Source organism: Polypterus senegalus, chromosome 1, assembly GCF_016835505.1.
Source record: "Polypterus senegalus isolate Bchr_013 chromosome 1, ASM1683550v1, whole genome shotgun sequence".
NCBI lineage: Eukaryota > Metazoa > Chordata > Cladistia > Polypteriformes > Polypteridae > Polypterus > Polypterus senegalus.
The window spans coordinates 48,664,141-48,680,082 of NC_053154.1; the positions used below are offsets into that span (position 1 = coordinate 48,664,141).

The 15,942-nt window shown below is 38.3% G+C and overlaps 1 protein-coding gene across 9 annotated transcripts in view; it reads left to right on the top strand.

The window, feature by feature from the left end:
• ano1a (anoctamin 1, calcium activated chloride channel a) overlaps positions 1 to 15,942 on the top strand; it is a 264,303-nt gene that overhangs the window by 209,019 nt on the left and 39,342 nt on the right. For all 9 annotated transcript variants that reach the window (XM_039748821.1, XM_039748789.1, XM_039748779.1 and 6 more), the window contains 4 exons: positions 3,046 to 3,157; positions 3,403 to 3,460; positions 4,468 to 4,568; positions 4,942 to 5,087. In XM_039748821.1, coding sequence (XP_039604755.1) covers positions 3,046 to 3,157; positions 3,403 to 3,460; positions 4,468 to 4,568; positions 4,942 to 5,087 — 417 coding nt within the window. The remainder of the gene's footprint in view (positions 1 to 3,045; positions 3,158 to 3,402; positions 3,461 to 4,467; positions 4,569 to 4,941; positions 5,088 to 15,942) is intronic.

The following is a 15,942-nucleotide window of genomic DNA, read 5'->3' on the forward strand; positions in this document are numbered from 1 at the left end:
AACAGATACACATGCCAGCATACGGCAGAAATATTAGTCACCATGGCTAGAGAACATTCAGTTTAGCTCAGCCAATTAGGTGTGGAATGAATTTAACAGGTGTAGAATAAAACGTATGAGACAGCCATTACACCTTAGCACTGACCAGGGAAGCTTAGCTCTCCAGGGTACATAGCTATTAGGAGTAGCCGTTGTGGTAGCATATGTGATAATGCTACTACTATTACATTTACTGTTCCAAGACTGAGTTTAGAACTGTAGCGTTCTAGTGTTCTCATGAAAGGGAAGATGAAAATAGTAAACATCGATAAATTGAAAATATGAAAGCGGGTTGGATAATGGATGGATGGAAGAAAGTTTCATTTCATTGTGATCTTTATGGAGAGTTTAAAAACTGTGGCTGGTTTTCAGCTACATTAGCATGGGCCTGCCGAGTTAGAATCCCTATGCTTGTTACTAAATCAAATGTTCTTTTTCTTTTTTTTTAGCCTAAAATAAAAACATTTTTTTCTCAAACTCATTTTGTTAAAAAAAAAAAATAAATAGGTTTCAGACAGTCTTTTTTTAAAATGTTGGGAAGACTAAATTCTAACTTGGGCAATAAGGGATTTCCTGAGAAGCAGGAATAAGATAGAAATAAAGGGGTAAAGTATACTGCATATGGTTTGTCTTAAATTATGTAACAGTAGCCTCATCACTCTAGATAAACTTGTAAGGTCATTATGACCTTCATAGTTTACAATTAACATGATCAAAAGAATCATGAGTTCTATCAGTGCATGCTCCCAAGCTCAACATATAATACGTTGATTTATTCCATTATTAAGGTTGTGGCTAAAGTTTTACAGCCAGATTCCCTTTCTGACACTAACCAACTCAATTTATGTGGACTTGGCACTGGCACCAATTTGGGTTGATTTGCTTGCCTGTTGGAGACCATGTTTTTAGAAGGTTGATCAGGCACATTGACCCCACTTAGAAGTAGGACAAGATGATGATGATAATGAAGAAGACGGTTTAGAAAAAAAGGTCACAAACTAAATTAATAGGAAGATGCACAATCAAGACCCTGTTCTCAAACCGCATTTGCAACATCCGAAGCTTGATCAGTCTCTATTACCTCAAAGTCATGTATTACTCTTTTGTGAGGTTGTTAGGTGAACCTAGTTGTACTAAAAGAAAGAAATATGACTTCACATTAGAGATGGATATACAGGTATTGTAGATAGGATTGCAGTTGAATTTTAGTGAAGTCATTCTTGGGAATTGAATATAGAAACATGTCTGCTAATATTGCAGATCTGCTGTGGCTTAGTTATTCTGCCTGAACCCTTCCCTGCTCATTATTTTCCCTTCACTTCCATGAGTAATGACCAGTTTCAAACTTAACTGTGCTTTGGGTCATAATGGAGTTTTTAAATATTAGTGTAAACTTAACTACATATGCTGTGAGACGCTACCAGCTTCAAGGAAACTGGTAACACGTGACATGTCAGAATGGATTAATGATGTAGTTGTTAAGAGGAGGTAGAATTTGGCTAGTCAACACTAAAACATTTGCATTGTTCTAAGAGTGGTGCATATCAATAGTTGTGTGTTTAGGATTTTATTGGTGTAACTAAGGGGCTTTGCTCGCCAACACCCCGCCAGCCTGCGCTTCACACAGCCACTTCACATCTCTGCCACTCATGTATGTGGATTTCACTTTCACCAAACAACAAATCTTTTAATTCTTGCAGATATGCCTCTTCATTGGGAAGAAACACTTCTTTTCCCTGATAGCAACACGAATTAGATGATCTACAAATCTCCGACTTAAAGTTTAAAGCCAAACAACATCTACATACTTCTGTCATATCACCTATGTCCATATATTCAATCTCTTTTTACTGTTCCGTTATTTCACTGAGTAATAATTTCTGTTTGTTAGCACTAATGCAGTCTTTAATATCAGTTTTTTGAGACTTTCAAATTTTAGTACTTTCATAATCTCTAACATGCTCTGCATGCGTATCGCGCCAACATTTTTGAACCTCTTTAGGACATTTTACTTTGTCTTCTACTCTTTGTCTTTTATTTCCAACCCCGCTTGGAGCTGAGAGCGCAGAAACTGTGTCTGACAATAGCATTCACCCAAATTAGAAGTGATTGGACCGTGGGCATTGTTCTAACAACATCACATTAAAGTTCGATAAATTCTGAAAAGAATGATACCAAACATATATATATACTGTATATGTAGGTTTTAAAATAAGCCCGATTTAAACTGTGAAATAAAAACATCTCTTAAAATTGTTGCACTTTTAGGTTTAGGATTTTATACATGGAAAGTAGATATGAATAAATGATGCAGGTTGTAAATGTTGTATATTACGATAGCTACCATTTTATTGACATTTCTGCAGAATAAATTATGCTTAATGTTGAATATGCTTATTAGGGAAAGATCTGAATTATTCATACTGAAGTATTAGCAAAATATTACACAAATATGTAAGGCTGCATATGATTTTTTTTTTTTTTGCTTTCTATACAACTGGAAGATGTCAGGTGCTCTGTTTTTGAAATTATTAATCCATCTAACCATTTTGGAAACCTAATTCTATTGTAGGATATGCTCAGTCATACCAGATTAATTTAGAGTTAGCAGTCAACCCAGCAAAATGTCCATTAACTGGTTGATAGTCTCATGTGAACGCTGGCAGAACATGTGAACTCTACAAGGCCAGGAGACATCGCGAGAAAGCAGTGGCCCCACTGCAGTCTCCCTAGGCCTCTATGAAATATTTCACTTTTAAGTAATTTAGTTATTAATATCAGCAACGTTGAAATTCAGTTACTGAAAAAACAGCATTCTTGTGCTGTGTGTTGTGTGATAATGTGTGAAACATAGGCAGTGCCTTGGTAGTCAAAATTACAGGAGCTCATAAAATTTTATGAATCATAACTAATGACTTGTTGTATTGAAACTAACAAAGTTAATTATGAGGTTGGCTGCATATAAATCAACATTTTCAAGCTTTTGCATTTACTTGCATTCCACAGAGGTTCCAAAGACAGACAAAAGCTTTGAGGAGCGACTGATATTCAAAGCATTTATTCTCAAGTTTGTGAACGCCTTCACACCTATCATTTATGTGGCTTTCTTCAAAGGAAGGTGGGTGTTTTGAGTGCATTCAATGCATAACTGCTTAATTGATTTGCGGAATGGATTGTTTTGTACTGTACATACTTCACACCCATTTATACATTTTAAATCTGTAATTCATTCTCTCATCCAAGTTTTTAAGTAGCAGGTTTGTAAAATTTCATCTACTCACTTTTGGCATGTACCAGCAAAACAGAATCATTAACAAGTTCTTCAAGTTTATCTTTTTTTTTTTTTAATTCTCTCCTGAACAGGTTTGTTGGTCGTCCAGGGAAGTACGTCTACGCCTTTAAGTCCTTCCGAATGGAAGAGGTGAATTTTTACTCCTAAATGTATATAGCACTCTTTGGGCACTAATTTGTTATTGCACTTCTCAGTTCAGATTCAAGAGTATTCCATAGTGTAAAGGATTGAAAAGTGAACTAATTCTTAACCCATATAATAGGACAATATATAAAATGTATTTTGATCATCACAATGAAGTTATTAAATGTTAGATGTCTAGTATATTTGATGACAGAAAATATTAGAATTGAAAGTTGCTTCACAACATCTACTGTATACTTCCATGCTAATTCAGAATACTCAAGTGCATTAATTTGACAATTTGTGAGTGCGAAGCAGCATTCTTAAAGTATTGTGAATGTTAGTAGATACAGTCTACAGTGGTCTATCCAGTGCACTTCCCCTTCAGAGGGGACTGGGCAGTCTAATGGTCTGGAATCCCTACAGATTTTATTTTTTTCTCCAGCCGTCTGGAGTTTTTTTGTTTTTTTCTGTCCATCCTGGCCATTGGACCTTACTCTTATTCTATGTTAATTAATGTTGACTTATTTTATTTTCTTACTGTGTCTTTTATTTTTCTATTCTTCATTATGTAAAGCACTTTGAGCTACTTTTTGTATGAAAATGTGCTATATAAATAATGTTGTTGTTGTTTGTATTTATTCCCCTAAAGCAGAGGGAGAAGATTCATTTTATGGCATTGTGGTGTTTTCCTCTTTCTGGAAGGATTAATCAGAGCCACTGCTGAAATGTGCAGAATAGTAAAGTGAGCCCAGACATTTGGCAAAAAGTTCTCTAGTGGTCTGCATTGTTTGGCAGACACCTTTATTCTGGTGATGTAGAAAGCCTGAATATTGTGACTAAATTCCAAAAGTATGCTAAGTCACTGGTTTAGACTTACCTTCCTGTCCAAAGTCAATTGCCTATGCCACTATCAATCAGTTCCATATTAGGGTGGGTAACAGACAAGTCTGTCAGCTAATCGTGACTTATCTCTTGTCTATTTTAATTTTTTCCTTCTGTTTTTTTGACAGTGTGCTCCTGGTGGCTGCCTTATGGAACTCTGTATTCAACTCAGTATCATCATGCTGGGAAAACAGCTCATCCAGAACAACCTGTTTGAGATCGGCATCCCGTAAGTAGGCTTACCATGAAACCCTCTGAAACGGCCATCTTAAATCAGTGCCACAGTTTTGACAAACTTTCATTCGGTAGCTATGAACCTGCAAATAGAACCTTTTAGAGTGGCACGTAAAGCTAACCCTGTCTTTAGTGGACTACAAAGTGAGCATTTCTTCTGCACTCTCCTGATTTTAATTTATATGGCATTGTACAATCAAGGAGTGGCTACACTTAGTTTCATGTAAATTGTTTTAGTAAAATCCTTATAAATGTTTGTTAAAATTGAATATGCCATAATAAAGATTATGAGGAGCCAAACCTTAAAACTGGATTAAGTTGGTATAGTTCAAAATACAATAATGTGGGTCATCTATTATCATTTCCAGCAAACTAAAGAAATTGATTAGGTACATCAAGTCAAAGCGACAGTCGGCACAGGAGGAGGAGGAACGGGAAAAGAAACTCCAGCGTTACGAGACCGACTATGATTTGGAGCCATTTGTAGGCCTTACTCCAGAGTACATGGAAATGAGTAAGTCATCCGAACTTACTAACTTAGTCGTTGACATCTGCGTCTTCCTTTTGAGTTTGGTGTTACTGTGGGTGTTTAATTCTGTTCTTTACAGACAAGTTCCCATGCTTTAACCAATGCACGTCTTATTGCAGCCATTATTCAAAAAGACAATAATAATTTTGTGTCCTGTGTGGTGATTTGGGTTCCGTTGATTGGCATATACAAGTGAAAAGATGTTTTCTAACAATATTGTTGTAAAAATAATATATACAACCCTTTTCTTCATGTAACTGTTATCGCTGTATAATATCTGTTTATCATGTTTGTTAATTATACCATTCGATATTGCCTGCCGGAAGCCTATCCACTTATGTAGTTCTTGTCTGCTAAATATAAATGAGGCAAAAAGACTTGCCTTCTAAAATTGATTTAACACATACATTGTGATTTGTTTGCTGCCTCAGTACAATTAATAACTGTTGCTGGGTATTCTTGTAACCTTCTTTGGCCCTCATTAGAAATATCGTACAAACATATGAATGAACTGAAGAGGTCAATTCACACTCCAGCAGAAACAGTCATCTATTCATCTCTCATTTTTTATGCAATGCCGAATATCCCCCTTCTGCACAGTCTCCTATTAATGTGATATTGGCTTATAGTGAGAATAATAACTGGAGGTGTTTTGAATTTTAGCTTGACTTTTATAATTATTGGTGAAATGTAAAATTTTATGGATTGCCTGTGTTTCCCTGGAATTTAGACAAACATATTCTGACATGCTTTTGTTTATTAGATGATCCATATTTACCTTTTCATTAAAAAAGGGATACAGTTAATTGCATGTAAAAAGGGTAAAAATACGTTTTTTTTTTTTGCCTTAATAGGAGAACTATTTAATGTTTTATATAGTGATCATCATTCTCAGATACCAAAAAAATCCAGAAGTGTTGTTCAGTTGTAAACCTATTTTACCATTTGAAGTACACTTACTCAGTGGCAGAGTGGTGGGCACATCTGTCTTGTCGATATTTGTTTAACTGGCAGTTAGATATTGTCCATCTAGTATTCTCACTGTATCCACAAGCTTTTTAGAGCTATGGTGTTTACTGCTCACATGGCTCTCTAAATAAGAGTTAAGACTAAGTAAGAGCATATGTCTGAATGTGGACATGAATAGAGCATCTACAGATGGTTCTTACCTTGGTCCTATTGCTTTCAGTAGAGATCCCTGATTCAGTAGTGGGGAAAACTGATGAACACTGGACAGTGAGGTTAAATAAAGATTCTTCATTAAGACAGTGGTGGAAACAAAGCCAGCACACTTGTCCTGTACTTGGCCTACACCTTGGCCAACAAGTCAGTAGGTCACCATCTAGGCCTATAGCTGAGTTTGGGGCTTTAGTGCTTTGGTTGTTGGAGTTACTGTTACACATACGAATTCTGAGAATGTTAAGCTGCATGAAAGCATGGTAAATAATGCCTACCAATACACTTTATACGGAGCCTTTATATAGAAGCCACATGCTCCTACTGTAACTGAGAGCAAGGGTCAGTCCCATTAACCCCTTGTAGGCAATTGTTGCAAAATCGCTTCAAACTGCTTTTGGCCTGAATGCAGCCAAGGTGGCGTATGTATCCTGCCAATGCCAGTTGATGCACATTTGATACGTACCAAGGATCGTGTGGCAAGCACTAATCATGGAAACTAAGTACGCCCAATGGAAGCGAAGTGTTGGCGTGACCGTACACTTGGATTTTGGCTGCTAATTTCGAGAAATAAAATAAAAATACGTACCAGCTTATTGTTTGCTTGTGTGCTATATTCAAATTAACAATCTCCACTTAATTTAGCATCTGCTTGACAGCAAAAACACAAATTTCTTTTTTTATGTGATTGAAAATAAATTTAGGCAACAAGGGGTTAAGAGTCTTTGGAGATCTGACATGATAAATAAGGATAATATCATATGAACCTGGGTCCTGACTGCTGTGCCTGTAGATTCATATTTTGTAATTGAACTTATGGTCTAGGAATTCGAAAAGTTGAAGAATCATATCAGCTCTTCATTGTTCACTCCACCTAGTTAGTGTTCTTATTAATCTAAAGTTTATAAAGCCCATGAAGTTTAACAACTTTCCAGTTTGAAAGAGTTCATCCAGCATTCTTCTTTGACTTAACTCTTATGTCAAGACATAAAAAGCTGACATATTTAAACATTCTACTAATAGTACAGTTACAGTAGCATACTTAACAGATGGCCTGTCAGATAATAAATCTCAAAGGATCACTTTGACAAATACAGTAACCTTCTTGAGGAATGCGCTGGGTGTGCTATTAATGGGACAGTAACTGCTAATATTTTACTATAGTATATCTATAGTTTAAAAGTTTTTATCTTTCAGATATCATGTTAATTTTATGCTCTTTTGCTAAACACGTGTAATGCAAGATGCCTTTGAATATACCTGTATGATATTGAAATATTTTAATACAATATTATTTATCATCATCAAAATCCCACTGTGCCTTTCTTCAGGCTTGCCAGTCATACAAACTCCCCCAATATTTTGTTTAGAGTCAATAGTCGTCCATCCCTGGGAGAAATGAAAACTGCACTCACTAGATGTTCTAAGTTTTGCTTAGATTGGCATCTTTGATAATTTATAAACTGCCAGCCATTAAAATTAAGCAATTGGAAAGACATGATTACTATTATTATATTATACATGGTGTACATGATCAGAAATACAGCTTAGTGATGCATACTAAACCAGCAATAATCAGTATTTGGTTTGCATATTTATGGTCTGGCTTGAATAGGAAGAGACGTACTGTAAGATATGTTTGTGGAATTGCATGCCATTCAGCCTCTGTAAATGCTCAGATTTCATCCATGGTAACCTCTAGTGGACTCTGTCATGACTCTTGTCGTCAGGTCATGTCCCAGACATGATCAATAGGGGGAATCCTAAGAATGTGTGTGTCGGGGAAGAAGTGGCATATGGTTGTCATTAAGGAACTATAGGATGTTTCTTGCCACATGTGATTGAACTTGTTCTGATGGAATGTGGAACCAGGGAAACTCTGCAGATAGGGTTCCACCTCAGCCTCCATCACATCCATGGTGTATTGTTGGCTGGTCATGGTGCCAGCAATGTGTATCAGGTGGGAACCCAATGGCACCCCACATAACACCTGTTGCTGAGCCCATATGGTTGTGTAAAAATAAATGTCTCAAGAGGCATTTCACCATAATGTATCTATACACAGATCCGTCCATCCATCATGGTGCAGTAAATTGAACCAAGAGTCATCAAAAAACACAATGCAATGGCAGTCATCCTGCAGAAATGAAATCCACTTGGTATTACTGTATTTAACACACAAAATTGTCACTTAATCTTCTGATAGTAAAAAGGAAAGCTACCGGAACACAAATTATTAGAATAACAGAGTAGTTGTGTGGCATATTAAAGGTGACATGGTGTCTGGCATTAAATGAAGCCATCTGTTGTAAGACTGAGAATCCTGCTACACTGATATGAAACTGTGATGATGAACACAGAAAAAACATTAAGGCCTGCTTTTGCAAAAATTGTGATTTTCCTACTTTTGTGTGTCAAAGAGCTTGAGAGAAGAATGATTAGTGATATGTAGCTTCAACAAAAACAACATTTATTTATATAGCACATTTTCATACAAATGGTGTAGCTCAAAGTACTTTACATGATGAAGAAAGAAACAAAGAAAAAATATAAAAGCAAAGTTAGACAACAATGCTAATTAATATAGAATAAAAGTAAGGTCCGAGAGGACAGAAAAAACAACTCAAAAAACTCCAGACAGCGGGAGGGAAAAACAAAATCTGCAGGGGTTCTGAGGCCACGAGACCACCCAGCCCCCTCAAGGCACTCTACCTAACATAAATGACCTTAATCAGTCCTCATGGTATTCAGGGTTCTCATGGAAGAACTGTTTATGGTCATGTGGACCTCTGGGCTTCAATCCATCAATGTAGGGACTGCAGGGTGGATTGATCAGGTGGTGGTGGAGCAAAAAATCAGCAAAGTAGGAGTTAGTACGGATCGCGGAGCCACCATGAATGATAATGATAATTAAATGCATATACAGATTATCGGGGTTAAACTAAAATGAAGCTGTGAGAAAGCCATGTTAAGATAATGAGTTTTTAGCTGTTTTTTAAAATGCTCCACAGTATTAGTCTGGCAAATTTCTATTGGTAAGCTATTCCAGATTTTAGGTGCATAACAGCAGAAGGCCGCCTCACCACTTCTTTTAAGTTTAGCTCTTGGAATTCTAAGCAGACACTCATTTGAAGATCTAAGGTTACGATTTGGAGTGTAAGGTGAAGGACATTCTGAAATATCGGATGGAGCGAGATTATTTAAGGCTTTGTAAACCATAAGCAGGATTTTAAAGTCAATTCTAAATGGCAGAGGTAACCAGTGTAGTGACATCAAAACTGGAGAGATGTGTTTGGGTTTTCTTTTCCTAGTTAGGATTCTAGCAGCTGCATTCTGCACTCATTACAAATGATTTATGTCTTTTTTGGGTAGTCCTGAGAGGAGTGCGTTACAGTAATCTAATCGACTGAAAACAAAAGCGTGATTTTCAGTAGATTTTGTTCAGCGATTGTTGTTTGAAATTGTTTCAAATAGTTCATATTCTGTATACATGTGGGTTAGTGGTTTATTAATATGCAAATCTCATTGGGCAGCAGTAAGTCCTTAATTGGTCACCTTTTGTTTCTAGCTCAGGTTTATAGTTCAGTGCATTTGTGGCCTGATCCCCTTCTTAATATTCTGCTAATCTTTTTCTGGCTTTCTTCCCTCTTTCAGTGCCAAATGAAAAAAGCCAGAATCTTAACAGACTCACAATTGATTTTTTTTTTTATATACAGGTAGCGTTTCACATGCTGCCACAAGTAGACACCTTGTATCTCTGCCTCGTGTTGGCCAAAAAGATGCATGTGCCATTTAGAGGATCTGTCCGCATATATTAGTAATCCTTGCTAATGCAGTCTGATTAACACTTCTGGCTGAAATGGCTACTTCACCTCGAAAGAGAAAGTGTTTGCTCTGCTAATAATTGTAGAGGAAAACATTGGGTCACCAGCTAGATTAGGTTTTCTCATAACTTCTGTCAAAGTTTGACTTTTTAGGCTCAGTGGCTGATTTCTTATTGAAAGTGAAACGTAACTTGCTAAAAATGACGAAATTGGAGTGATATGTGGCTCATGTGTTAAGATGATCCTGCACTGGACTGATTAGACATGATAGGCAACATATGTCAAAGGGTGACTACCACACCTTAATGCATCATATAGGCCCTTCCACAATCCAAAGAAGCTGCAAAGAGTGTGTGAATGTTTTTGGCTCCATTTGTGTTCTTCCTGTTATAGATTGTCACTCACTTAAAAGCAGTCTACCGAGAACTTGGAATTTTGTGATAATGGGTCAGTGTATTTTGATAATTTTCAAAGTACTCAATTTTCAAAAATGTAACATTTGCAGAAATGTAAACAGACGCCCTTCTAGTGATGTCCTGTTTACTCATTAGATAGATAGATACTTTATTAATCCCAAGGGGAAATTCACATACTACATTATTGTGTGTATAACAAAAATACTGCTATTCCATACTGCTATTTTTGTGAACCCGTTCTTCTAGTGCCTGTCCAGACAGGATACGAGTCTATCATGGGTCAGCTACCCTAACATACATGCATTTTAGGATGTGAGAAAGAACATGCGGATACTAACAAGGACGTTCAGACTCGATGTATCCCTGTCTGGTCACAGACTCTAACTGGAGCTGCATTGCAAAATACTGTACTGTGCTGTGGAAAAATATGGGTCACATAAAGAAGCAGCTAAACTGAGCCAGCCTGGATTTGGTCACTTGCTTGAGGCTGTTGGGTGCTCCACCATAACATTGCGTCAATATCTGCTGACCCATGGATCTGTGAGGAAAACCTTGTAAGTTATGATAGGCGGCAAGGAGGTGTTTATTAAATTGTTGATTTTGAGAATTCTTGTATAGTTTAGTTTTGTCAGTTTAGTTTATATTAGACAGTAAATTAAGTTAAAGGCTTAGTGTACTTTAAACATACTACAAAATGTCATATTTTTCTTTATTTGCTGTAGTGGTTGCAGAGCCAGACCTGCAGGAGTGTTGGATATCCCAAGTTAACACTTGTAGTATTTTGAAGAAGTGAAGTGTCGTTAGAGTGATGAATGTCTAAAGTTCTTCCCAAGGGTTGACGGAGTTGCTGGAATGTTTTGATTTTTATATTTTATTTTCTTGTTTTCCACTGTCCCTTATAAAGAGGTTATTTTGAGATTTGTCCTCGCACGGAAGGTGAAATCAGACTCCCTCCTGCAATTCTTACACTTGCACATACACAATATTTTTGTCACCAATTAATAGCACATCTATAGATAAAAATTGAGCAATGCAGGTATAATCTTTAAAGTAAACCTCAGCAACTTCATCAGCTGGCATTTAGTAATGGTAGCATTGGGCCTTGTCCTGTTAACCATCAAGTGAAAGCAAAGGAAATAATAGTGATCCATTGTCAAACCTACTTACCATATATACTCGCGTTTAACTTCTCCCGTGGATAAGTCGGGCTTGATTTTACCGTATAATTTCTGGTATTTTATAATGTCAGTCGGATAAGTCGAATGCGGAAAACTCACGCTATTGGTCCAAGAGATTATGACTTGCTAATGTCCGTCTGAGAGAGTAACCATGGAGCACACTGCCATTTTTTTAATGTATTGTGCCTACGTGACCACTTGGTAATACCCAAACTATTCCGAAGCAACGTTTGCACTATATTGTTTTTTTAGTATCTCATAACCAATCAAAAGAAATTGGTAACTGCATTGCTGCAACAAAATTTGACGTGTCTGAGAAACTGGTGCGAGATTGGAGGAAGCAAGAAGATGTAAAAAAAATTAATAATTGTCACAAGCCTTTTCCGTAGGTGATGCATATCCCCTTCCGTATCCCAAAAAATATTCAAGTTAGGTTGATTGGTGTGTGCATATGGTTACGTGGGATGGGCTCATGACTGCGCTTTGTGATGAACGAGCATCCTACCTTATACTCCGCACTGCCAGGTTAGGCTTCTGCTTCACCCACCTTAGAACTGGACAGAAACAACTCCAGAAAATATGTGAATGACGTGTGTGTTTTCAAACAGCCAAATCAAATAGGCTGCAATTTGCCCTTTTTACGTAAACCTGAGCTGCTAAAAAGGAATGCATTCTGGTTCACCTAATAAACTACACTGGCAAATCATTGCCCATTGGGTCGTCTTTGTGCATTCTGCTCTGCAGGTTGGCACAGGTCAAAACCTTGTGTATGGTCCAGAAATGGTCCACCGGGTACTTTTCAAAATTATCTGTTTCTGACAGAATGTGTGTTATGTACAATATATGTCATCATAGGTATTAAATTGTCAGCTGTGGATTTTGTCAGCATTCCCAGGCCTGAGTCTTGTCAAGAGCAGGCTATGATCAATCAGTTCTTTCTCTCGCACAAGGTGGTATTTCTAAATACAGTATTGAGATGTATTCAGCATAACACACCCATTCATAATGTCATTTTCAGCCAAAAAAAGACAAGGGTCAGTTAATTCAATAAGGGAAATAAAGATTTGTTAGTGTCCACTGCTGACTCTACCAGTATGAGAGACTCTGTCCAAATTGTTTTACATTTTTGATTATATAGTTTCTGAAGAAAACCAGATGATTTATCTCTTGGGCTATCTCAAATATGGACACGAACTGCTGAGTGTTTTGATATTGCACTTCGATATTCCATTTCATGTAGCATGCCTTGTGATGTGTAACACTGCCTGCCACAGACATTGTGGGACATTTTTAGTTTTGGTATTCTGTTTCTGACAGACAGCACCATACATTGTAACATCTGTTTTTGTCTGTTCATGGTCTGTTCAGTAAGATGGATCCAAGATCAGTATTATAAGTGGAAGATACAGAGTCGTTCTTTGGTGTGTTGCCACTGGACAGTCAGACGTGATCAGCTTCCTACACAGTGTTGACTTTCTTCCCAGCAGACATTTGAGATGGTTACCAGCATTATGAAGGGAACACATGCTGCTAAAGTTATGGTATACATATAACAGCTTTCATCATATGTTGTCTTTTTGTGTGTTTGCAGTATAATTCAATTTTGCCATGTATTCTAAGATGTTCCTTTATGCACACTTTTTTGTATCCATTGTCTTCAGGAGTTCCCCAAATAGATCAGCTGTGGATTTCTCACTTTAGTGTTAACTCTCAATCTGTCCTTGCTGCTTAAAATGAAAAAGAGCCATACCTGTAGATAATGAGATGAGCTTTGAGAGAGCACCATGAAGCACGTGATATGAATTTAGTCTGGCAAGACACCAAAGTCTTTAAAAGAAAAAAAAGGGCTTGGCAAGAGGGATGAACGCCAATAGGCATATGAGGTTATTTTTCAGCAATCTATAGATTAAACTGCTAAGCAGGTTTACCCTGGTGTACATTACGTTAACCCAAATACTAACAATGAGTGTTGTGTAACCTGGAACAAATGTTACAAGTGTTACAAGGGCAGCAAATAATGTTTAATGTTTCCGTCTTTACACATGTTTCAATGTTCTTTAATTGGTATAATAGATTTTCTCTTTTGATATCCTTATTTGGAATTCATTCACTGCAATTTAAAATACATTTTTGAAAACTTAGTAATATTACCAGTATTACATGAGTGCAATTAAGGTGGGCTGGCGCCCTGCCTGGGGATTTGTTCCTGCCTTATGTCCTGTGCTGGCTGGGATTGGCTCCAGCAGACCCCTATGACCCTGTGTTATGATATAGCGGGTTGGAAAATGGCTGACTGACATGAGTGCAATATTGGGACCTTCGCTCAGCATTCTTAGTTCGAAGACATGCGTGTCAATATAATTGGCAACGGTAAATTGGCCAAAGAGTGTAGGGAAATTATTATATAAATAAACGTGTATTAGTCTTTATTAGCCTATCCATTCTTGTTCTGAATTTGCTTAGAGCAGAAGAGCACTATCTCGCTAAAAGGTGCAAGGCAGGAAAAAAAATTAGGAACTGAACTGAACCCTGGTTAACAGAGTTATTATTGTGTGTGTGTGTGTGTGTGTGTGTATGTATGAAATATATATATCTATCCATCCATTATCCAACCCGCTATATCCTAACTACAGGGTCACGGGGGTCTGCTGGAGCCAATCCCAGCCAACACAGGGCATAAGGCAGGAAACAAACCCCAGGCAGGGCGGCAGCCCACCACAGGGCGAGCACACACACACCTACACACCAAGCACACACTAGGGACAATTTAGGATCGCCAATGCACCTAACCTGCATGTCTTTGGACTGTGGGAGGAAACCCACGCAAACACGGGGAGAACAGGCAAACTCCACGCAGAGAGGACCTGGGAAGCGAACCCAGGTCTCCTAACTGCGAGGCAGCAACACTACCCATTGTGGCACTAAGCCAGCCTCCATATAAAATATATTCTGAGCATCTATAATTTTAATTTGCAGTATATATATACAGTATTCTGCAAATTAAAATTATAGATGCTCAGGATTTCCACACAAAACACAAATTCTTTAATAACTAGTTACTAGCCAACCCGCGGCGTACCATACGCTGCATAATCAGGCCGGTTTTTTAATAATTTTTAAGCACAGGGAGAAAATTTAACATTTGCAAAATCGGTAATGTAATAAATCAGCAAGAAAAGCAACATTGTAACAATGCACGTAACGAACCAACACACAATTGTCCGTGCGGCGTAGCGAGGTGGGTGGGGGGTGTGTACAAAGTGCAGGAGCATCTAAAAAGCTGCATGTTTGTCGCGGATGCGAATTGCTGTATGTAGCGTGTACAACACTTTGCTATGCTGCACACGGTCGTGCGTCGTAACCGAAAACTTGTTTTTTAAAGACTGCTCACCTCATTGTGTTTTAACCTCAGTTGTAAAGGAATGTTTTAATGATCCCATGGGATACCCCTCGCAAACAGTTTTACACGCTGCATATGGTGATTCACCTCCGCGAGAAACATACCTCTATTAACAGTCAACATGTGGGAGGGGGGTGTGTACAAAGGGTAGGGACGAAAACAGTGGGAGCGTATGAGTCGCACTTAGTGGCAATTCCACGGTTTGCAGCCCGAATGGGGCTCAACGGCTTACCCACGCCTAGACACACACTCAATCTCATGCATAATTATTTATTGAATGGTAAACACTTCTGGAAAGACACGTTGTCTAAAACAGGTTAGTGTGAGAATACAACAGTAAGTGAATGAAAAGATGGAACTCTGGAGAGAGCAAAATACAACACAATAGTGAACCCGCGGCATAACAAACACTGCATAATTATTTATTGATGGTTGAACACTTCTGGAAAGACGCAGGGACACCCCTCGTAAACTGTTCTACACGCCGCATACAGCGATTCACATCTGCGACATGATTTTTCCTAGATGGTCCTGTCGCGTCCACCCTCGCACTCGAAGCATACACACTGCCTGCTCATGTGCCCGGTCGCAAGCCGCGTCCAGCCTCGTTCTCGAAGCATACACACCGCCTGGTTATGTGTCCGCTCGCAAGAGAAACTCACGGAGAGCCGCCCACCAGCTGCCTGTGTGTGTGCCTCTGTCTGTCTCTGGCGCAGCTTTCTCTTGCGCTGCCTCTGTGTGAACCGGTCAGGCACAGAGAAGGTCAGCTGCTGACAGAGCGTCTCGACTGTTGCAGGGCTTGCATTGGTGAAGCAGGTGAGACGGTAATGAAACAGAGGCACAGGG